A 23,552-nucleotide genomic window follows, 5' to 3' on the forward strand; every position below is an offset into this window, starting at 1 on the left:
GGGGCTATGGATAGCAAGTTTGCTCAGGAAATATTAAAGAGGCAGTATTCTTGTCCTGCCTCTCTGCCCCTGACTCTGTGATCTCGAAAATGTCGCCTAATCTCACTGAGTCTCTTTCCCCCATCTCAAAATCGAGAGATTAACGTTTGCCACTCAACATGTTGAAAGCCAGCATGGTGTGGTGGAAAGTGCCTAGATCCTATAGTCAGTCAATAAAGCAATCAAACAGTTAAGTGACCAACGCTTATTAAATGCCAGCTGTGAGCCAGACACTATACTCGTTGCTAGGGATACAAAATCAAAATTGAAATTGTCCCTGCCCTTCAAGAGCTTATGTTCTAGTCAGAATATGTGAGGTTAAAAATCCCAGCTCCAATCATTACTCATCACATAACAATTCACTTCATCTCTGAGAGTTTTTGTTTCCTCATCTATAAAATGGGTATAATATTACTTGTACTTCCCAGGGTCACTATGACGAAAACTCTTTGTAAACTGGAATTTACAGAATTCGTATCTGGAATTAAATGGATTCTATTCTATTATGATATGTTATAATATATTATCATATTTTGTTATGTTGTATTACATTATAGAATCATTGTTCCCTAATAGTTGTCATGGTATCATCATTGGAATTTACTATGGAATATTATCATCCCATTATGAAATGGGAGCATGAACTGTTTCCACAGAGAGCTGGTAGGCTTCCTTACTATTCAAAGCTTAGAAAAACACTTTCTGATAGTAAGAGAAGCATCTCAGTACAATGGGAAGACCACTGGCTCTGCGGTTAAGGGTCCCCTAACTCACCAAATCTCTACCCGCAGCACTTGCTACTTGTGTGATTCCAGGCAAGTCCCTTCATCTGCCTGGGCCTCAGTTTCCTTCTCCATAACATGAGGGCATTAGATTAGGACCTCTGAGGTCCTTTTTAGCTCTTCATCCACGTTACTGTGAGCTTTGATAGATGAACAGGAGGGAATGCTGAGAAGACAACCATGGATTTGTTGTGGCTGCCAGATGTTTAAGTTCGTGTCCCTGATTGCCTTCCACTTAGAAGGGAATCCTTAGCAATTGCTTAAGAGAGCCTGCTGAGCTGCTCTCCAGAGCACCAGCTCTTTGGGAGGTGGACAAGGGAGTGACAAAGAGGGGATGCCTCTGTCTTTGGCTGCTGCAGGGAGGCGGCTTCTTAGAGTCCTTGAGTCTGAAGAATAAAAGGTTAATGAAAGCAGGTGATATCCTGAGTCTTGTTTCCTTAAACAAGGCAAGGAAATAATCTGTGTCTTGCCCCGTGCATCGTCCAAGGTTTGAGACTGCAGAGCCAATGGGTGCCTTTCTAAGCGTTAGCAGCGCCTTCACCAGGAAAGGGCGACTGGTTCTGTGCCCCGAGGCACTCATATCAGGGAAGGCAGAAGGCGTGTTTCTGCCCTCTGGCTTGGCATCCTTACTTCCTTGTGATCTTTCACCAAGCAGGCAGCCTAGGCCGTGCATCGTGTGCGCTCTGCTCTGACCCTGAGCCGCCTCCCACCACACTCTACAGTCCTGTTGCTCTGGCTCCCGTTGCCCAGGGCCTGTCTTCCCCAATTGCTGCATCCCCCTGCTTCCTACAGTGGGTCTGGGAGAAAGCCTAGGTCAGACTTCCTCAGGGATGGACCACCCTCTCTTCCAGCACAGCTGTGCCATCTCTCAACTGGAATTTGCAGCAGGAGCATGAATTCATCATTATTGTTCTGGGATTTAAACAGATCTTAAGGAAGACATGGTCTAACCCTGTCATGTTACAGATGAGGAGCATAAGTCCCAGGGAAGGGAGGTGACTTTCACGATTGATAGGAGACGTTCAGTCTCGATAAGGAAAAAAGCAATTCCCTTTAAGACTAAATGATAGCTGCTCTTGTGACTCTTAAAGATATAGCGTGAGCTTCCCAACAGAAGATCATATATTTAGAACTTGCAGTGACTTCAAAAGCCGACTCCCCCATTTTACAGATGAGAAACAAGGTCATGCAGGTAAGTAAGCCTCACAAACAGGACTGGAATTCCATCCTCTGACTCCTGAGCCAGGCCTCTTTCTGCCGTACCAAGCAGCCTTTCCACTCCTCTCCCCAGGCCCAGCTTTGCCTCACAAACCCCAGGACTGATGATATTTATTTCTCAGACATATGGGCTTGTGGGAAGAGCAGTATTAACATCTTCTTAGGAGTTTTGTGAGGCAAATTCACCATTTTCATTGGTTGCCTATTAATTTAGATCAATAGAGAATTCCATCTGTCCCTGTCCGGGAGTGAGTTGCATAATGACAATTATTGGATTTTCTACAGGCAACAGATAAAGAACTCTGTGTACCGAAGCCGACAGTCTTTAAACAGCCCCAGTCCAGGAGAAACTGAGATGGATCTTCTCGTGACACGGGAGAGACCCCGACGAGGAATCCGGAACAGTGGCTATGACGTAAGTTCCTCTGGTGGCTTGGGTGCTGAAAATAAGCCTTGGTCCAAAATCAGTAGGTACAAGGGCTGGGATACCCCTCCATAAGCCTGGAGTTCAGTGTATTTCCACAGCTCCCTAAGGGGAAGCAAAAAGTATTCATGCTTCATTTCCTTGCTCAGACCACTCTCTTTTTTTGCGGAGTAAAGGCCCTTGAAAAGTACCTGGCTCAGAAATTATAGCTATAAACCACTTCTAAGAATTCTGGTTTGTAAACTCTGGTCAGTATTCCTTGTCCCACTGATTTGTAATTGAGTGATTTGTGATCTCCGCGGGGTTGGATATCCCTCCGCTGATATAAATCATCAACCCGCCACATCTTTTCATCCTATTACAGTTTTCGTCCAGTCCTTTCATGGGACTCCCCCATAGATGTTCAATCCAGTGCCCTTTCCTTGGATTCTTTTAATATTTCCTCGGTGCCGGGGCAGCTACACAATAACCATCTACTTTTTCTTCCTCAATCTCAAGACAAGAAGGTACCGTATGCTTCCCGTCAAATGTGTCCTTGAGATGAACTTTCAACCAGTTCTTCTCTCCAGGTCATCGCTGGCATATCCTACTTAGACCCACCATTCATCTCTCTATGACCCCATGGGAGTCATCTACAACCTGATTCTTTGGAGACTGTGAAGTCCCATGATTTACAGATGTATGGGAGAATGTTGTTGTTGTTGTTGTTGTTTTCCAAGAATTGTAGGATTGAGTAGTTTGGTATTGTTGAAAGACCTATGTTTTCCAAAACCTAGTACAGCCTTCTTCTGTTCAATCAAAAGATTAGGCAATGAATGAGAAACTGTTGGTTAAGCAAGAGTTACACATACTTAGATGCTTCAATGGCTTTTAAGGTTAGTGATGTGGGAAATCATAGGATTATAGATCATTGATTTGGAGCTAAATGGAGCCTGAGGCCATTTAGCTCAATACTTTTTTATATTAATTTTTTTCTTTAATTAACAAGCATTTTCTCTTCCTCCTCCTACTCACCCTGCCCCACCCCACCCCACAGAGGGAGGGGGCAGTAAGGGGAAGTCAAACAAAACCCTTGTAACAAACATGTAGAATCAAGCAGATTCCCATATTGTCCACGTCCAAAAAGTATATCTCGTTCTGTATCTTGAGTCTATCATCTCTCTATGAAGAGATAGGTGGCATGAACCATCATTGGGCCCCCCTGGAATAATGATTGATCATTGCTGATTAGAGTTCTTCAGTCTTTCAAAAGTTGTTGGTTTTTACACTATTATTATCATATAAATTGCTTACCTGGTCTAGCGCACTTCACTCTGCATCAGTTCGTACATGTCTTCCTGAAGGTTTCTCCAAAGTAGTCCCTTTCATCATTGCTTACAGGAAAATAACACTCCATTTCATTCATATACCATAATTTGTCAATCATTTTCCAGTTGATGGGTACCCTGTTAGTTTCTGCTTCTTTACCACTACAAAAAGATCTGGTATGAATATTTTTGTGCATATTTGAATCCTTTTCTTCTTTCTTTGATCTTTTCGGGCATCAGCCTAGTAGTGGTATCAGTGGGCCAAAAGTGACTTTGGGGACATAGTTCCAAATTGCATTCCAGAAGGGCTGCACCAAGTCACAACTCTACCAACAATGCATTGAGTCTAATCCACTTTTATATATGATGACACTGAAGCCTGTGGATTTAAACAACTTATCCATATAGATTGTAACAGCACAAAGTACATTTGTATGCCTACCTGTCCTCGGTGATTCCCTTCTGTATCCTCCCACAAATATGCCACAAGGAGCCCAGCAACATACTGGGAGCCTTCCTCTTTGGACATTGCATGGATGACCATGGAGCCCTTGGGTCAGCCATCAGGTGTCCCTCACTCTCCCCTCATGTCACAGCCTGCTCACACCCACCATGCATCCCTCTGTCGCCCTTTGGGTGACTGTCAATTTTACTTCTTCAGAAACTGTCACGTTTCATGATCCACAGCCAGAGCTTAGCACCAGAGGCATTGCACTAGTGACCTTTAAATTCAATAGCAGACTTATAAGCAATTTGAATTATTTCACCTATTCTTGGAAACTCAAGAGACGAACCATGTCAAAGCAAGATAATTCATCTGAGTTTGGGTGTCTTTTACTAACCCACTGTGAAATTCAGAGTTTGAATATCTACCCAACCAATTAATTCCTTGATCTGAAGGAGCAAACACATATTCTACTGAGTGACTTGGCAATGTGATAAAACAAAACAACCCCCACCACCCAGGGACATTTAGGGAAGTCTCTTGATGGAAGACTGTTTTCTCAGATGCTCAGAATTTCCCTGGTGATCTGTTGCCTTTTGACACTTTCCTTTAGGCATTGCCAGTCAAGCCACATTCTACCAAGGTACAGATCTTAGTTGAATGATCCCACCTTTTGATAAGGTGCTGGTCAGTGTGTCTCCTTGCTTCAGAATATCAAACAATATAAACAAACACTTGGGTTTCATCAAAGATGGCAAACCCCTCCAGTATCTTTGCCAAGAAAAACTCAAATGGGGCCACAGAGTTGGACACAACTGAAAACGACTGAACAGCAACCACAATGCCTTTCTTACCCTCAAAGGAGGTTCCCCTGATTCCTTCCTTCAGCAAACATGGGTAGGATGTAAGCTTCTGAAAGTAAGGATCTGGTTTTGTTTTTGTTTTTGCACAATGCCTACTAGTAATAGGTGCTTAATAAATTGATTGACTAATTAGGTGGTTACTCTTTGCAAGAACACTCTGCTAGGCTAAATGAGATGTAAAAAAAAGTCCTTCATGGAATTTGCTACTTGAGACAAATGCTGATAATTATCACACACTGCATTAAGTAGGTGCAAAACAAATATTGTGTGAGGTCCAAAGGGGAAAGATCATTAGGAATTTGGAAGACAAAGCTCAAGGAAGGCTTTTGGGAAATGAGTGTCACTCGAGTTGGGCTTTAAAGGGTGGGGGAGGTTATTCAAGCAGTGAAGAATGGAAAGAAGGAAGGAAAGCAACATGAAGTGCCTACTATGTGTCAGGCACTCTGCTGATAGCTTTACCACTATCTCTGGTGATATTCACAATGACCCTGTCCAGTGCGTCTCTTTGCTCCAGACTATCAAACAGCCACACTCACACACACATGCATACACATGTGCACAAACACACTTGCATTTTGCCAAAGATACGACTACGTGGTGCAGTGGATAGAGTGCCAGGCCTAGAGTCAAGAAGACCTGAGTTCAAATCCAGCCTCAGACACTTACTAGCAGTGTGACTCTAGGCAAGTCACTTAACTCTGTTGTTTGCCTCAGTTTCCTTATCTATAAAATGAGCTAGAGAAGGAAATGGCACCCCCTCCAACATCTTTGCCAAGAAAACTCCACAGGGGATCACAAAGAGCCAGACAAGACTGAAATGGCTGAACAGCATGCTTTTCTTCTCCGCGGAGGAAGTTCCTCCATTTCCTTCCTTCAGCAAACATTGGTAGAACAGGAGGTGGGTGCTATTATCATCCCCATTTTATGCATGAGGAAACTGAGGCAGACAGGTGAAGTGGCTTGTATGAATGTCCCGTAAATGTCGGAAGCCAGATTTGAACTCAGGTCTTCTTGGCTCTAGATGAAGGATGATGATTCCAGGAAGAAGGAATTGTGATCCTGTGATGTGAACTAAAGTTAGGGCTGGGATCTGAACATTCCCTAGTTAACACCGCCAGTTGGCAGGAGAGCTAGAGTGATCAATCAGTCAGCCCACAAATATGTATGAATTGTCTCCTATTTACCATGCCCTGTGTAGGGTGTATTTGAAAGTCAGAGAGAATCCAATTTTGGCTGGAGCGTCAAGTGCGTGAGGGGAAAGTAATGGGAGATAAAGACAGAAAGATAGATTGGTGCCACATCATGGAGTGCCTTGAATACCCATCAAAGGAGTCTATGTGCCAGCAGTGTTTAGAGCTGGAAAAGAACCCTCTCCTTCATTTTATAAGGAAACTTGTATTCCCCAGTGGATCACAAGCCCCTTGAAAACAGTGTATGTCTTTGAATCCCCAGCCTCCAGAACAATGCCTTAGGTGGTTAATAAATGCTCGTTGAGTTGACTTGGAGGGAAGCTTAGGGAGATGCTTAAGCAGAGGAATGACGTGTATGACTAGCTCTGTGCATACAGGAGGTTAGCCTGGTAATGAAGGTTCGATTGAAGGAAGCCCGAAGTGGAAACACGAAGAGATGTTAGGAGGCGATTGAGGGAATCCAGAAAGGTAGTAGTGCGGGTGCAGGGGCAGATAGAAGAGGGAGCAAGGGACAAAGGGGAGAGACGGAAAGTTGGAAGTGACGGAAGTTGGTAATGAGCCGATTAGCTAGGAGAGGTGAGTGAAGGGAGGGGTCAAAGGTTTCAAACATGGGAGATTGGAAGAACCACGCTATCCTTGTCCAAAATAGAGATATTAGAAAGAAGAGTAGGATTGGGTGAAAAGCAGATGACTTCTGACAATGGAAAGAGCTGATACAGCAATATTTGCAGCCAAAGTCTTTCCAGGTAAATCTGAATACTTCAAGAGCAATTTATTATAATGATTAATTTCTCATTCATGAAAATAGACAATAGCTCAGGTCTGATGAGCCTTGGATTAGGAGTTGATATGACCATGTTCTAACCCCAACTCTAAAAGTAATGGGTTATATGACTCTGGGCTAGTTCTTTCGGTCGGACTAGATGACGTTGGGACAGTATACTGTTGTACTAAGGTCATAAAGACCTGGCTTCAAATCCCACCTCTGACATTGTTAGATATGTGACCATGGGCATAAAGTCACTTTATCTCTGAGCTCAGTTTCTTCATCTGTAAAATGAGGGAGTGGACCAGATTATCTCTGAGGCCCCTGCCAGCTTTAGCATTATATAATTCTAAGTTAATTATTGTTGCACTAATTTGAAGAAGAGACAAAGTGAACAGAGAGCTAGCTTCCTTAAGTGAACCTGAGGCCAGGGTTCAAATCTTGCCACTGACATAGAGTGGCTGTGTGACTCTGGGTGCATTATGTCACCTCTTGGCGCCCTCAGACAACTCCTTCACATACTTTATGCTGTAGCCAAAAAGGCCTGTTTGGTCTCTACGTGGCTTTCCATTTCCCACCTTAATGCCTTGATATAGGTGTCCAGTATGCCTAGGATGGGCAGCTAGGTGGCACAGCTGATAGATTGCTGGACCTGGAGTCAGGAAGACTCTTTCTTATGAGTTCAAATCTGGCCTCAGACACTTACTAGACTTGGGCAAGTCATGTCACCCTGTTTGCCTCAGTTTTCTCACCTGTAAACGAACTGGAGAGGGAAATGGCAAACCGCTCCAGTACCTCTGCCAAGAAAACCCCAAATGGGGTCACAGGAGTCAGACACAACGGAAAAGACTAAACAACAGTAATGCCCAGAATGTGCTCGCTCTTCTCCCACTCTGGGCATTCCTAGCTGCCTTCAGGTCCTCGCTTCAAGTTCTGTCCTTCAAAAGGCCTTTCCTGATTCCTCCAGGTGGCAATACCACCTCCCAATCCCTTTGTATTTTTTTCGTGTGCGTCTAGTGTTTACTACCTCAGTGGATATGTTATAACATGTAAGCTTCTCATGTACGTTAACTATCTCATTTTTCTAACTTGCATACTGTATGCCAGGTACACAGTAAGAACCTAATCAATGCTTGTGGATTGGTAACTCCAACTCTGCTACTAACTAGCTGCATTAATTTGGAAAATTTGGGTTCTCATTTTGGTCAGATCATAAGATTCAGGGCTATGGAAATACCTCAGAGTCCTTTCCTTCTCCAGTTCTTAGGCTCCTTGTGTATGTGTGTGTGTGTGTGTGTGTGTGTGTGTGTGTGCACAATTGTGGTTAAGTGACTTGCCCAAGGTCCCACAGCTAGTAAGTGTCAAGTGTTTGGTCTGAGGCCGGATTTGAACTCAGGTCCTCTTGACTTCACCTACCTGCCCCCTCTTAGGCTCGTTTTAATCAAAGGAGAATGGGTTGATCTGGGAGTGAAATGAGTATGGCTGAGGCCCATCCTGGAATGGTAGTCTGGGCTAGAGACCCACCAATCAGAAGACCAGGCCCTAGAGACATCTAACCGGGGCCAAGGCTTCTGGTGAGAAAGGGAAGTCCAGATGGGGAGGTGAGCTGGGATTTCATATTAGAATTCCTTACCATGACAAATGACTCCAGATGCTTTGTGTAGCTCTGGGGCATTAGGGCTTGTAACTGTTTTTTCACATTAGCTAATTAGGGTGATGTTAACAATAACCACAAACAAACTATTCTTTCTTGTACCAAAATTGCCAGTGATATTTTGTCTTGCGTGGCCAATTATCCTCGAGCCACCACCAAGGCAAAGGTAGTATGGAGAAGGCTTTCTTGTGCAAGAAATGCTCAAAAGACCGGCTATTGAGCTGGTCTTAGAACCTAGAACCTTAGAACTCTGACTCTAGAGCTGCTCTCAGAACCTAGAACCCTGGGTTCAAATCCCACCTGTAATATTTAACATTGTACCTGGGTGATCTTGGGCAAGTCACTTAATCTCCTTGGGCCTCAGTTTCCTCATCTGTAAAATGGGAGAGTTGGATTCTAAATGTCCTTTGAGGCCCTTCTTGCTCTATATGTATGATACTATGAGCCTCAGTTTCCTCACCTGTAAAACTGATTTAGAATAGATGACCTCTGAAGCCTCTCATAGCTTCAAATCTAAGATCCTCTGACACTTGTAATTTACAAAGCACTTTTCTCAGAACTAACCTGTGTAAAATAATATTTTCCCTAGATCAGAGATGAGGTGGATCTGTTCCTAACCCAATAATGGTGAGAGAGAATGAGTCACTTGCCTAAAGCAGCATAGCTATAATGAAGCCTTTATGTAATTTAATGCTGTGTGATGATAACCACATAGTTTGGCCCCAAAGAAGAGAGGGCAAAAAAAAGAGGTTCCTTTCGCCCTTCTTTGCAGAAGTGGGGGACTGCGGGTGTAGAACATGGCATATACTTTCAGACTCAGTTGATGTACTGATTAGTTCTGCTGAACTGCTATTTTTTCCATCTTTTTAATTTCTTACTACAAGGGATGGCTCTCTAGGGAGGGCATGCCGAGGGTTTTACTTGGAAATGAACATGTTATAAAAACAAAAGATATCATTAATTTTTTAAAATTACAAATATTAAAATAAAAAGGAAGCTTTCGTGTTTTAAGATGGATTGCTCAATTTCCAGCTCCTATTTGATGACACCCCAAATTGTGTCACAAGTTCTCCAAATAAAATCAATTGTAACTCAGCTTAATTTATGGGCAATAGAGGCTGACATTTATATGGCACTTTAAGTGACATATATTATCTTGTCTGGGCCTCATGGCATCCCTGGCGGGTTGCCTCTGACACTAGCTGTGTAATTGTGGGTCAGTTTCAGGTTTCTTATCTATTAAATGAGGGGATCAGTCTCAATGGCTTCTAAGATCCCTTCCTGTTCTAAATCTATGTCCTATTATTATCCCCATTTTACAGATGAGGACACTGAGGTTCAGTGAAATAGACTAATTTGTTTGTGGTCATAAATCTAGTGAGTAACAGAGCTAGAATTTGAACTTAGATCTCTCTTAACTTAAAACTGAATACTCTTTCTACTACATGGCATGATGTTGAACTGAAATATGAAAAATAATTTGAGAGGGGCAAAGAGGGCCCCACTGGCAAATCTAAGAAAAGACAACTTGGAAAAATAATCTGTAGGATGTAAGTGATAACAATAACAAGGTCTGATTATTACCTGATTGTGGAAGGCCTTGAATGCCAGGACAAGAAGGCTGAACTTATGCGGGAATGATTAAATGAAAATATTTTTAGCAGAGTAGCATGGCAGTCCCCCACCTCTGCAAAGAAAGGAGAAAGGAACCTTTTTTTGCCCCCTCTTCTTTGGGGCCAAACTATGCAGTTATCATCATTAAATTACATAAAGACTTCATTATAGCTATGTCTAGACCTTTGCATAAGGAAGATTATTCAGGTATCAATTATGAAGGATAGATTAGTGAGGAAGGGAGGGGTGGGGTGAGGACAGAGGCAAAAAGACCAATTAAGAGGCTGTTGCAAAAATCGCAGGATGGGGTAATGAAGAGTGACAACATAAGATTAAACAATAGTAACTAGGTAATGTAGTGAAGTCAAGAAGACCTGAGTTTAAATCTAGCCTTAGACACTTACTAGCTGTGTATCCCTGGGCAAGTCACTTAACCTTGTTTGCCTCAGTTTCCTCATCTGTAAAATGAGCTGGAGAAGGAAATGGCAAACCACTCCAGTATCTTTGCCTAGAAAACCCCAAATGGGGTCACAAAGAGTCGGACACAACTGAAGATACTTTACACCATCATCTAGTTCAATGATACCATTTTACAGAAGGGGAAATTGAGGCCCACAGAGGGGGAAATGACTTGATGAAGGTCTCAGAGGCAGTGAGTTACAAAGCCAGGATTCCAGTCCAGGTCTCCCGACTCCTAGGCTAGTGTCCTTGTCAGTAAGTTACACTGCCTCATCTTCATTCCATAACGTTTTTTCTTTTTAAAATGTTTATTGATATGTTTTTACATCACCTGCATTTCTGAATTTATCGTTGCCTCTTCCCTTGCCCAGCAAGCCATTCCTTGTAACAAAAATTTGAAAAAAAGAAAAGAGAAAAAAAATGCAGTTTGGCAAAATTCTCATCCAAATCTGCTAACATATGCCATCTTCCACACCCAGCATTCTCTAAAGAAGGAAAGGGGGGGAGGCACTTTTTCTCATCTCTTCTTTAGGCCCAAACTTGGTCATTATAATTCTATAGTACTCAGGTCCAGTTCTTTGTTCTTTCCATTTTAATTTTTGTAGTCATATCAATGTGAATATATTGTTTATCTGGTTCTGCTTACTTAACTCTTTCTTCACCGGTTCATTTAAATCTTCTCATTTTTCTCTGGGCTCTGCATAGTCACCATTTCTTTCAGTGCATTAGTATGACGTGCCATTCATAACCCACCACTTATTTAGTCCCCCAGTTGATGGGTATTGACTTTTTTCCCAGTTCTTCCCTACTGCAAAAAGGGCTGCTATGAATATTCCCCAACTTTTGTTCTTTAGCTTCTGTTTCCAAAATGCTGCTAAATAGTTGTGAAAAACAACTCATTGTCCAAGTTAACTTTTTTTTTAAAAAGTATTAATTTCTCCAAAAAGAATGGAGAGGAAAAGTTATGTCAATGGGAACCTTGGAAAGCATTTTTGGGGGAAATTGCTAACGAAGGTAGAAAAAAGAAATGAAAGCAGAAAAACAAGAGATCTGCTCTGAGTTGTCATCTCTACATAGCCAGTTTGACGACGGAACTGGCAACATACTGTAAGAAGATGTTTGTGGTGTTGCCATCGCTGCCCTAGCTGACATTGTGTGGGTCTCACTTTGTTTCAGGTGAGCAGTGGGTCTTGGAGGAGGGCCAGGAGACAGACGGCATTGTTTTAATGGGCTCCAGTTGCAGGGGAATGAAATACGAGTCTTGGATGCTTCCTGCCTACTGGCAGGATAGATTGTAGTGAAGACGCAGAGTTTTTCTATGTAAATGTGAAGGTTCCATTGCCAGCTGTGATGGAATTAATTTTAGAGGATGCTCTAATTTGCAATATGCTGCAGGGCTCCATCACTCACCCAGCAGCGGTGGGTGATGGGTACAGCCAGCCTTGGGCATTTCACAAAGTAGGCAAAGTTTGTGGAGGGCTCTTCCCCATCTTCTTTTCTTATTACCAGTCAGTCAGTCAACAGACGTTTTTAAGTGTTTACTGTGTGCCAAGCACTGTGCTAAGTAAACATAGGGTATGAAGAGAGAGGCAAAAACTGCTCCTGCCTTCATGGAGCTCATGCTCTAATAGAGAGAGAACTTGCATAGAGAACCACTATGCTCCTATAAAATATGTACAGTATAAATAGAAGATAAATAGCAGCGGGGGGAACGTGGAGAGGCCTCCTACATAAGGGGAGATCTGAGCCAAGCCACCCTTCCCCCATCAGCATCTGCCTTCTCTATTCCCCTGCTGCTGCCCAGAAGGGTCTTACCCTTCAGCATAGCATTCCTGCTGGAAGCTCACCTGATATACTGATCTATAGTGTCAGCACTCTCCTGAAAGCCTTGCTTCTTGGGGAAGCTGAGGCTGGTGGGTTGTTTAAGCTTGGGAATTCTGGACTGCGGTGGGGCTGAAGCTGATCTTGTGTCCACACCAAGTCTGGTGCCAATATGGTGAGCCTCTGGAGTAGGGGGCTGGGCTGCCTAAGGAGGGAGACAAAGTGGTGTGGGATAGAAACAGAGCAGGTCAAAACTTCCACGCAAATCTGCAGTGGGGTTAGGTCCAAGAGTGACCACTGTACTTCTGATCACAGTAAGGAGACCCGGACTGAAAACAGAGAGATACATAAATGTGGATGGATGAACAGATGAGAGAGAGAGAGAGAGAGAGAGAGAGAGAGAGAGAGAGAGAGATAAAGAGAGAGAGATATAAATAATAGAGATAGATATGGATGAATGAATGGATAAATGAGATAGGTAGGTAGATAGAGAGATACATACATGGTAGATTTGGATGGATGAATGGATAAATAATAGAGATAGATGTGGATGAATGAATAGATAAGTGATATAGATAGATACAGATAAATGGATGGATAGAAAGATGAAAAGTAGATGAATTGATAGATGAATAACAAAATAAATCAATTAATGAATGAATAAATAAAATAAACAGATCTTTAAACAAGGAAGATGATGTCTTCAATACTGACCTCAAAGGCTCTTGTGATAAAAAACACTTTGTAAATCTCAAAGCATTGTAGAAATGGTTCAAGTAGTCTTATGGTGGTTGTGATGGTTGTTGAGAGATAGGGCCAGCCTTAGGCTGAAGATGACTTGGATTCAGGTTCTGCCTCTGATCCACACTGCCTATTTGACTCTGGCCAAGTCATTTAAACCTCTCAGTGACCCCAGGCAACTTTCAAAGGCTCTAAGTTACCAGTGATTCTACAACAATGAAAGGTGCTTCCTCAGTCGGTATTCCCAACTCCAGTGAAATACCTGGTCAAAAAAAAAATTGTTCATGACCCATAGTGGTTTCCTATGTTATATTGTTCAGGTGACAGTAAGAGTTGGAATACTTACTAGCAATGTGACCATCTAGTTGGACGGAAGAAGGAATTGGGGAAAGGGGGTGTCCTTTTATCGCACTGATCCCCAATTTTCTCATCCATGAAGGGAGATAATAATACATGCATTACCTGAGGAAGACTACTTTAAAGGCACAGAAATGAGCCTCATCATCCTTATCATCCTCATCATTATACAGGGTGTCCCAAAAATCTTAGTGCAGTTTTATGCTTTGAAAGCTTAGATAATACTTGTTAATACCTTCCCTAAGTTATTAAAGTTTAAAACAGCACTAAGACTCTTGCCTGTATATTCATTTGTAACATAAAGCAGTGTGTTTATGGTGGAATTTTCAAGAATAGCAGCTGGGCCAGTGGAAAAACTATGTTTAGGTTGGGCAGTCCTTCAACACCCTTCAACTTGTACCAGCACACAGGCGGCTTTCCTAGCTAAGGGTTTTCCTTATAACTGACCCCCTGAGCTTCCTCCTGGTTCTCTCTCTATGGTTCTATGATCCCTAAAGATTTAGAGGCCATTCTGAAGGTGAAGGAAAGAATTGCTGTTGGCAAATCTCAAAGCTGTAGCCCACGACCCAGGGGTGACCTGAGCGCTGTGGTCCCTGAATCAGGAAGTGGGCAGATTTTACATGTAGGTCCCTGATCTTTTCCCACATATTGTCCACACTTGTCATCCCAGGGCTGCCCATAGTCAGCGGGAGGAATAAGTCAGAGCAGGGAACATAGAGCTACGAGACTCAGTTCATTGTTTGCCTCCATGTATCCTGGTGAGCCAGCATTTGTTTTTATGATTTTCTCTGACCTCCTATACTTGGTTGTTTTTTTCAACCAGAAAAAAAGTTTTTAATTTTTCCAGTTCAACTCCCTACCCAGTGCTAGCATCTCTTCTATAAAATTTCCTTTTTTTAGTACCATGTTAGTCATGTTGTGAAAGAAAACACAGAGAAGAAAAAAAAACCCATAAAAAATAAATTAAAAAGTAGCATGTTTTGATCTGCATTCAGACTCCAGTTCTTTCTGTAGGAGTAGATAGCATTTTTCGTCATAAGTCCTTCAGATGGTTTTGTGATCTCCCATACTTTGAATCCCACCTTGTTAGAGATAATGTATATAAAGTACTTTGGAGGCCTCGAAGCTCCCTTAAATAGCCAGCTCTTCCTCTGTATTATGGGACCCACCTGCCCCTTCTTATTTCCCCAGATTTCTCTGGACCCAGCCCCGCTTATCTGCCTGATCCTTCCAACTTTGGCTGCTCCTCTCACACTCAACCCTTTGCCCACTGGGCCTGTAGTATGTGCTAACCAGCACCTGACTAACCAGGCTCCTGCCTAGCCTCACATTACCTACCTGACCCTTTCACCCTGGCCTGATCTGGGAGCTAACAGGGAAAAGAGAAAGAAAGTCACCTGCGTGATGCCAAATAGGGGGAACAGGCCAGATTTATGGCTTTGGGAAGATGAGAATTAAATTTGACTAAACAATAAAAATTTTATTAAAAATCAATGTGCTTTTGAATTCAACTTAAGAAGTATCTGTAAGTAGTGAGATGAAACTGGCAAGCATAATTCTCTAGATCCCTCCTCATCCCTTTCCCTCCCTCCCAATTTAATTCTTTGCATTCTTCTGTTGGTCATCCATAAAGTGGAAGGTCAGGGCTCAGATCAAACCCAGACCATAATTCACCAGGTCCTGGAAAGTCGGTAGCTCAGTTAGGAAAGTTGGTTTTAGACTGAATAACAAGATAAGTTGCTATCTGTTCGGCTTTTTCTTTTTTTAAATAAAATTTTATTTTCCCCCAATTATATTTAAAACAATTTTTTACTTTCATTTCTTAAAATTTTGACTTAAAACTCTCCCTCTCTCTCTCTCTCCCCCCTTCCCCATTCCTTCTCCCTGAGATGGTAAGCAATTAGATATAGGCTATACATGTGTAGTGATGTAAACCGTATTTCCATGTTGGTCATATTGTAAAACAAGACACAATCTGGCTTTTTCAGAAATTCCAATCCCACCCCCCCAAAAAAAAAAGCCAATGATGGTAGATACTGAGTAGAAGTCATCTTTTTAGATGATGTCACTGACTCTGGGGCCACCATCTTTGCAGACCCAATGGTCTCTCTTGTCGGCTCAGCCAAGGAGATGCTAAAAAGTGGGCATAGAGTTTGACCATGAAAGAAAATGTGAGGGGCAGCTAGGTGGCACAGTGGATAGAGCACCAGCCCTGGATTCAGGAGGATCTGAGTTCAAATATGGAGTCAGACACATAACACTTACTAGCTGTGTGACCCTGGGCAAGTCACTTAACCCCATTGCCTAGCCAAAAAAAAAAAATAATGGGCATTTAGTTGCACATAAGTAAAAACCATCATTCTTTTCTCACCGGGCAGACATTTTCCTTAAAAATTCATTTTTCACATCCTTTTTTGTGTCTCTCAAAGCATTTGTTCTTAAAAGTTCTCGACAGGCATTTCACTTGTTCCTGGGGGACTGGGCGCTATGTGGCTTACACTGCATGGGAGTGTATGTGAACACACTAGCCATTTCTTTGAAATTGCAACACTTTGCAAGTCTTAGGATAACTGTAAATTTTACCGTACTTAAAGAAAATCTCTTCCTCGTCTCAAAGATGTGAAAGCACATCTAGCGTGAGCCATTAAAAGTTTTAGGAACAAAAAATTTCTCCAAAGGGTGCTTTTCCTTTCTGATTTAAAAAAGAAAAAAAAATCAATGTGGCCCTGACCTTAACTTTTATAGAGCTACACTGTGTTTCTCTTGGAAGTTTCACATCCTTAGGTTACCTACAACAGGTCATTGATGGCCAAAGTAAAACCAAGCCTGGAGTGTGCGATCTGTAAGATCTCATCCAAACCTATGATGTTGCAAACAGAGTTGATATTCAGAACCATAACGAGGGTGGAGCAGTCAGAGCTTTGTCTCAGGCGACTGAAATTTTACAGGGTCAGGAAGACCTGAGTTCAAATCTGGCCTCACTGTGTCACTCTGGACAAGTCATTGAATCTCTGTTTGCCTCAGTTTCCTCATCTGTAAAATAAGCTGGAGAAGGAACCTGCTAACTACTACAGTATCCAAATGGAATCAAGAGTCAGATGTGACTAAAACAACTGAACAAAGACAAAGCTTGCAAGCCTTCCGAAGCACAGAAACAATGAAGCTAAGCACCTAGTTAGCAAGAATAAATAATGAAAATAAAGAACTTTCAAATGCTTTGCTTCCTCCTTCTCCCAACTCCCATGGCCATACCCTAAGTAAACTCTTTCCCTATCAATGGCTTTGGATATCCTGGGATTTCTACCCCCAGGATCTATCTCTGCCCTCCATTGTCTCGCCTGGATCTATCCATGTGGGACATTTTAGAGGGCACCTTTAATGCTGTTTTCCCCAGGCCCGTTTTCCGAAGCTGGCCTCATGTATCCAAACTACTGGCCATAGTTCTATTGTTGTCCATCAGTCAAGGTCACCAGCAGATGTTATTTTAACAGACAAATGAAAACCCTTCGGCACATCACAAATGGCTCTTGAAAGAGAACCCAAGGTCGTGTAGCTAATTACCAAGACCTTGACGATAAAAGCTCCATTGCTTTGGAAGCAATGACTAATGCTAGGGCCCCCTATTTGTCTGTGGGAAAGAAACAGCATCTTTTATTCTCATCTGTGGATTCCCCAGAGTTCGAAAGTGATTATGGAGCCGTCTTTGGAAGAATAGTCAGAGAAGAGGAGATATTTAAAGTAAGATCGATTCTTTTCCCTTTCTTTGTATCCCTAGCACTTAGCATAGTACCTGGCCGTAATAGGTGTTTAATAAATAAGTAAATACATAATAAATGCTTGTGAAAACTTAAGAGAAGGTTTTCTTTTAAATCAAACAACAGGCATACAACTAGTCGCTGTCCTAGGCACTGATAATACAAAGTCAAAACCAACACAATCCCTCATCCAAGCAGTTTACATCCTCTCAACAAAAACAAAGTATATTCTGTATCTGTGAAATGGGGAGAATACCTGCCTCCCAGGGTTGTCTCGAAGACCAAATTAGATAATCGTTGTAAAGCCCTTAGTACAGTGCCTGGCACATAGTAGGTGCTTAGTATACATTTATTGATAGATATGCTCATGTAAATAAATATAAAATATGGCCAATGGAAATTGCAATTTGGAGGGGAAGTCGCTAGCAGCTGGGAGGCTTGGGAAAGGCTCCGTGTAGAAGGCACTACTTGAATTGGACGTTGAAGGAAGTGAGCCACTCTCGGGGGAGAACATGAGGAAAGAAAGTGTAGGCCAGAGCCAGACTGTGGAGGGCCTTCAACGCCAAACAGCCGAGTTTTAAGTTCCATGTCTGTGTGTGTTAGTGAAGGGGAGCGAGTCGGCTGAGCCCAGCTCATTTGTTCTCACCTGATTTGGTGCCAATCTTCCCTCTTGTTGTAATTGTTAGACACGCCTTCAGTACCAGGATGAGCTGAAAGTTCAGTAGAAATGGCATCTTTAGAAAGGCCACTGTTCCACCTTGTACTGTGGCGTGGCGGGTCTCCTAAATATGAAACGCTAATTCTCAGAAATAGTCTAAGAATAGTGAGCATTTGTATAGCGTTTACTGTGTGCCAGGCACTGTGCTAAATGCTTTACAGAGATCTCCTTTGGCCTCGCAACAGCCCTGAGAGGTAGGTGCTGTTATAAATTTTAATAATTTTTTTTATTAAAAATTAAATTTAAATTTAAAATTTTGTAAACGAGGAAACTGAGGCAAGCAGAAGTTAAATGACTTGCTCAAGATCATACACCTAAGAAGCGTCTGAGGCAGGATTTGGGTTTGGGTTTTCCTGGCTCCAGACCCAGAGCTATGTAGACAGTAGTAACAACAACTGGCTGGAGGCAGCTAGGTGGCACAGTGGATAGAGTACTGGCCCTGGAGTCAGGAGGACCTGAGTTCAAATCTGGCCTCAGACTCTTGACACTTACTAGCTGTGTGACTCGGGGCAAGTCACTTATCCCCAATTGCCTCACTGAAAAAGTACTAAAAAACAATAACTGGTTGTATGTAATTCTTTGAAGTGGACATCTCATTTGAACTTCACAACAATCCCATGAGATGGTATTATTCTCATCATGCAAATGAGGAAACTGAGGCTCGGAGAGGTATAATGACTTGTCCAGTGCCACAGAGCTGGCGAGTGTCAGAGATGAAATTTGAGCCCAGGTCTTCCTGAGACTTAAGTTCACCATTCTGTCCACTACGCCAGGCAAGAAACAATTTGATACGCTTCTCAATTTCCTAGGTGGTAGATAGCACTCACCATGGGAATGCCATCGAAGGGATAGTCTTGAGAAAGAAAAAAAAAAGCTGTTCTGTTTTTTGGGTGCCCAGATTTGAAGAGGCAATATAGTTCAGTAGAAACAGCATTGCTTTTGGAGTCAAAGGACCTGGGTTCAAATCCTGCCACCGTTAACTCATGACTTTGGGTAAGCCATTTAACCTCTATAGGTCCCAATTTCCGCATCTGAAAAAATAGAGGTTGGACTAAGTGATATCTGAGGTCCTTCCTGCTCTGTAGCTTTGAATCCATGATCTTGTTAGATAGAGGGAAGAATGGGAATGGAGAATGGGAGCTTTTGGTCCTGTTCAGCTTTCAGGGCCCAGGCAGGGCTGAGCTGGGGTGGTTAGGGGAAAATAATAAAATGCCATGTTGGAGTTCTATCTAGAAAGACAGCATGGAACAATGGAGAGAAACCTGTCGGTGATGCACTCCAGCTGCGTGCAAGACATTGGACCTCCTTGTCCCTTGATTTCCTCGTCTGTAAAACGAGGAGATTGAATAAGATGGCTTCTGGGGTCCCTTGCAGGAAAAGACCTATCATAGTAAGTTGTCTTTTCCTCTGACACTGGAGTCATTTTAACTTCTGAGACCTTCTTTTCTTTTTTTGTGGAGGCCATCGGAATTAAGTGACTTGCCTGAGGTCACACAGCTGGTAAGTATCTGAGGCTGGATTTGAACTCAGGTCCTCCTGACTCCGGGGCTGGTGCTCTATCTGCTGCACCACCTAGCTGCCCCCAGAAAGGAGTTCTGACTGTCAGTGAGCTTGAAAATCTGTAAGTCATAACTAACATTCCCACCTTCTGCAAGAGGCTTTGTCCTGGCTTGTGTCTTCCCTCTAAGACTACCTCCAGTTGACCCTCTATATATCTTGTACATACACAGTGGTTTGTATGTTGTCTAACCCCTGTTAGAACATGAGATTCTTGAAGACAGGGACTGGTTTGGCCTCTCTTTGTAGTTCCAGCACTTAGCCCAGTGCCTGGCACATAGTAAGCTCTTAATAAACGCTTACTTTTATTGCTGTGGAATCGTTTCAGTCGTGTCTGACACTTGTTGACCCCATTTGGGGTTTTCTTGGCAAAGATACTGGAGTGGTTTGCCATTGCCTTCTGAAGCTCATTTGACAGATGAGGAAACTGAGGTAAGCCAGGTGAAGTAACTTGCCCAGGATGAAACAACACAGCTAATATATGTCTGAGACTGGATTTGAATTCAGGTCTTCCTGACTCCAAGCCTACCACTCTATCCACTATGGCTCCACCTAGCTGCACTCGATAAATGCTTATAGGCTTGTTGAAAATGAGGGCATCTGGATCAGATTTTGGAACATGCGTATATAGCCTCATAATACAGGATTATTGAGTTAAAAGTGGGCTTTGCACCAAGAAGGATCTGCCTTTGCCAGGAGAATTTGCACAACATATATGTGATTGGCACTCTGAGTCAAGTAGACGCATAGCAGCTGTGGTGGCCTTAATCCAAAAGCTAGGGCGAGACTGTGAAAACTAGTCCCCTTAAAAGATGTCTGTTTTTATGTTCATGACACAGGAAGCATTATGCAGGGTGATGTAAGGCTAGAGGGCTGGTCTTAGAGGTAGGAAGATCTGGGTTCAAGACTTGCCTCTGACACCTAGCGGTTGTATTACCCTGTGCAAATCACCACTTCTCTATGCCCCTAAGATAAGATGCTGATCAGAGGGAATTTTCATACTAGGAGTTCCTTCCACTTTTGAAATCATAGAATTGGACTAAACACAAAAACTCAAGAAATCTTAGGCTCAAAAAAGAATCTTGAGAGGTCGACTAGCTCATCCTCTCTTCTTCCCCTTCTCCCTTCATTTTCATGTAAGACCATGTCTGATGTTTTTCTCGAGATGTGAGAATATTTTGGAAGGCTTTCAAACAGCAGTTCCAGTTTCCTTTCACAATTTATTTCAGAAAATCTTTGCAAACATCTAATTTAATGTCTCTGCCCTCTATTTTGGGGCAGCTAGGTGACAACAGTGGATAGAATATCAGATCTGGAGTCAGGAACACCTGAGTTCAAATCTAGCCTCAGACACTTACTAGCTCGTCTGACCCTGGCAAGTCACTTAATTTTGTTTGCCTCAGTTTCTTTACCTGTAAAATGAGCTGGAGAAGGAAATGACAAACCGCTCTAGTATCTTTGCCAAGAAAATCTCCAATGGGGTCATAAAGAGTCAGACATGACTCAAATAACTGAACTACAATTTTTTAAAATCCTCATTTAATCCTTTTTTTAAAAAAGTCTATCATCATATTTATGGATCACAGAACATTAGAGGTGGAAAGGATCTTAAGAGATCATCTAGTTCAGCTCCCTCAGTTTTTGGACAAGGAAACTGAGCCTCAAACCTGAGGGTGACTTGTCCATTACACAGCCAGTTAGTGGTAGAACTGGGACCAGGATTTATGTCTCCTGATTTGGAGTTCACCGCCGTTTCAACCACAGTGTGCTGATGGAAGGCCACTGGACATACCCATGGTCATAAGACTTAGAGCTACAAGAAAACTCAGTCTCATCCCTTAATTTTTCAGGCAGCCAACATCCCCAACAGGTAAGTAAATGAATCAATGAAAAATCATTTCAGCTGAGCACTGTCCTACTTAAGTGCTGAGGCTACAAATAAAAAGATACGGTCAATGACTTGCCCAAGTTCACTCAGAATAATAGGCAGCAGATGGAGAATTAGAACCCAGATCCTCTTGAATCCAAATCTGATATGATTTCCCTTACATTGCACACTCCTCTGTTTAAAAACACTTCATATAGTTGAAAATCTGAGCTTGGTCTTCTCTGAAGATAAAATAATCCCAGATCCTTTAACCTGGATTCAAAGGTTGTGTTTTCCAAGCTCTCTTAATAGCTCTTGGCAAGAAGAATCATCAGTGAGCTCACCAAAATCAAACACCTTTATGCTAGAACACCACGTTTTCTTGTCCCCATGAAGAATGTGAGATATGTGTGTACATGTTTAAAGGGTGGCCCAAAGGCCAGTCTTAGTGCAGTTTGAAGCTTTAGTAACTTAAAGTTTTAAGCTTAAAATACCCTCTATATGTGTGTATGGGGCAGCGAGGTGGTGAAGTGGATAGAGTGCCAGACCTGGAGTCAGGAAGACTCATCTTCCTGAGTTCAGATGTGGCCTCAGCCACCTACTAGCTGTGTGACCCTGGACAAGTCACTTCACCCCATTTGCCTCAGTTTCCTTATCTGTAAAATGAGGTGAGAAGCAAATGATAAACCATTCCAGTATCTTTGCCAAGAAAACCCTAAATAGGGTCATGAAGAATCAGACACAACTGAAAAATAACTGAACAAAAACCTGAAAAAAATATATATTTATATATAGGTGTATTTATAAACATATATGTGTACATATATGTGCATATATACATATGTATTATAGATCTGAATAACTTGCCCCAGGAACATTGAAAGATTAATTAGGTTAGAGTCAAACCGAGACCTGGAAAGACCTTAGCTTAAAATGGTCAGCGTCTCCCACTCCATGCAGGGCTATTTCCAGTCGTCCTGTTCTACATCTTGTTACTGGACCCAGATGGCTCCAGAGGAGAGCATGAGGCTGGTGACTTTGCACAGTCCTTCCTTGCTTAAATCCAATTCACTTGCATGTCATGGCTTCACCTCCCCGATATCATGGTCCTCTTCAAAAATAAAGGACAAACAACCACAAAGTAATAGAACTGAGCCATGTCAGGAAGTTTTCCACAAGGAAGGCACTTGTATTCCCAGCAGCTCTGTCATTTCCTTCACATTGGTTTCTCTGGTGTTCAACAGAGACATTCAACTTGTGTAAACCCTTGACTGCCACAATTTCAGTTCCAAGCACAGATTTGCTCTTTGGAGAACCAGCATGCGCAAGGGGTTAATTATCACTTAGGAAAATGCTCGACCTCACCAAAATCACAGAGGTGCAGACTGAAGCAACTGTAACACACCCACCTCCAACCCATCACATTGCCAGTAAAAACTAAAGGCAAAGGAACTCAGAGCTGGCTCAAGCATGGAGAGACCTGTACTCTGTTGCTTATGGAATTGCAAAATCGTTGAACTTGTTTGGAAAATATCTTAACGGTACACAAAGTTGCCAAAATAATTATACACCTTGCACCAGTAATTTCTTCTTTAGGAATGTGGTTATTGGTTTTCACTCTCAAAGAGGATCAAAATGGCATCACTATGTTAGAGTCAACTTACAGTGCGCTCGACTGTGGCTGATCAGACCAATATGAGCTCAGAACGCTCTACCACAGGTCGGGCACAAATAGTCCATGTGAACATTGGGGGTGGATGCTCTAAATCTGCACATCTCATGTTTCTTTTGAGCTACCTCAATTCTGCTTTGCTCATGGAGCACAGCACCTCCTCTGATGAGGGCACGCTGGGCTGGGCAGTCCTGTGCCAGTGTCTCCCATGTCACATGATCAATTCCAAAGTTCTTAAGAGAGACCTTGAGAGTGTCTTTGTGTTACTTCTTCTGACCACATGTGAGCACTTGCCTTATGTGA

The 23,552-nt window shown here is 42.5% G+C and overlaps 1 protein-coding gene across 1 annotated transcript in view; it reads left to right on the forward strand.

Moving 5' to 3' along the window:
* The window catches only part of KIAA1549L (KIAA1549 like), a 310,713-nt gene that overhangs the window by 249,601 nt on the left and 37,560 nt on the right, over positions 1–23,552 (forward strand). Inside the window, 1 exon segment of the mRNA XM_078148701.1 lies at positions 2,325–2,454. Within this exon segment, the coding sequence (XP_078004827.1) occupies positions 2,325–2,454 (130 nt within the window).

Source organism: Phascolarctos cinereus, unplaced genomic scaffold, assembly GCF_003287225.1.
Source record: "Phascolarctos cinereus isolate Bilbo 61053 unplaced genomic scaffold, phaCin_HiC Scaffold_9;HRSCAF=440, whole genome shotgun sequence".
Lineage (NCBI taxonomy): Eukaryota > Metazoa > Chordata > Mammalia > Diprotodontia > Phascolarctidae > Phascolarctos > Phascolarctos cinereus.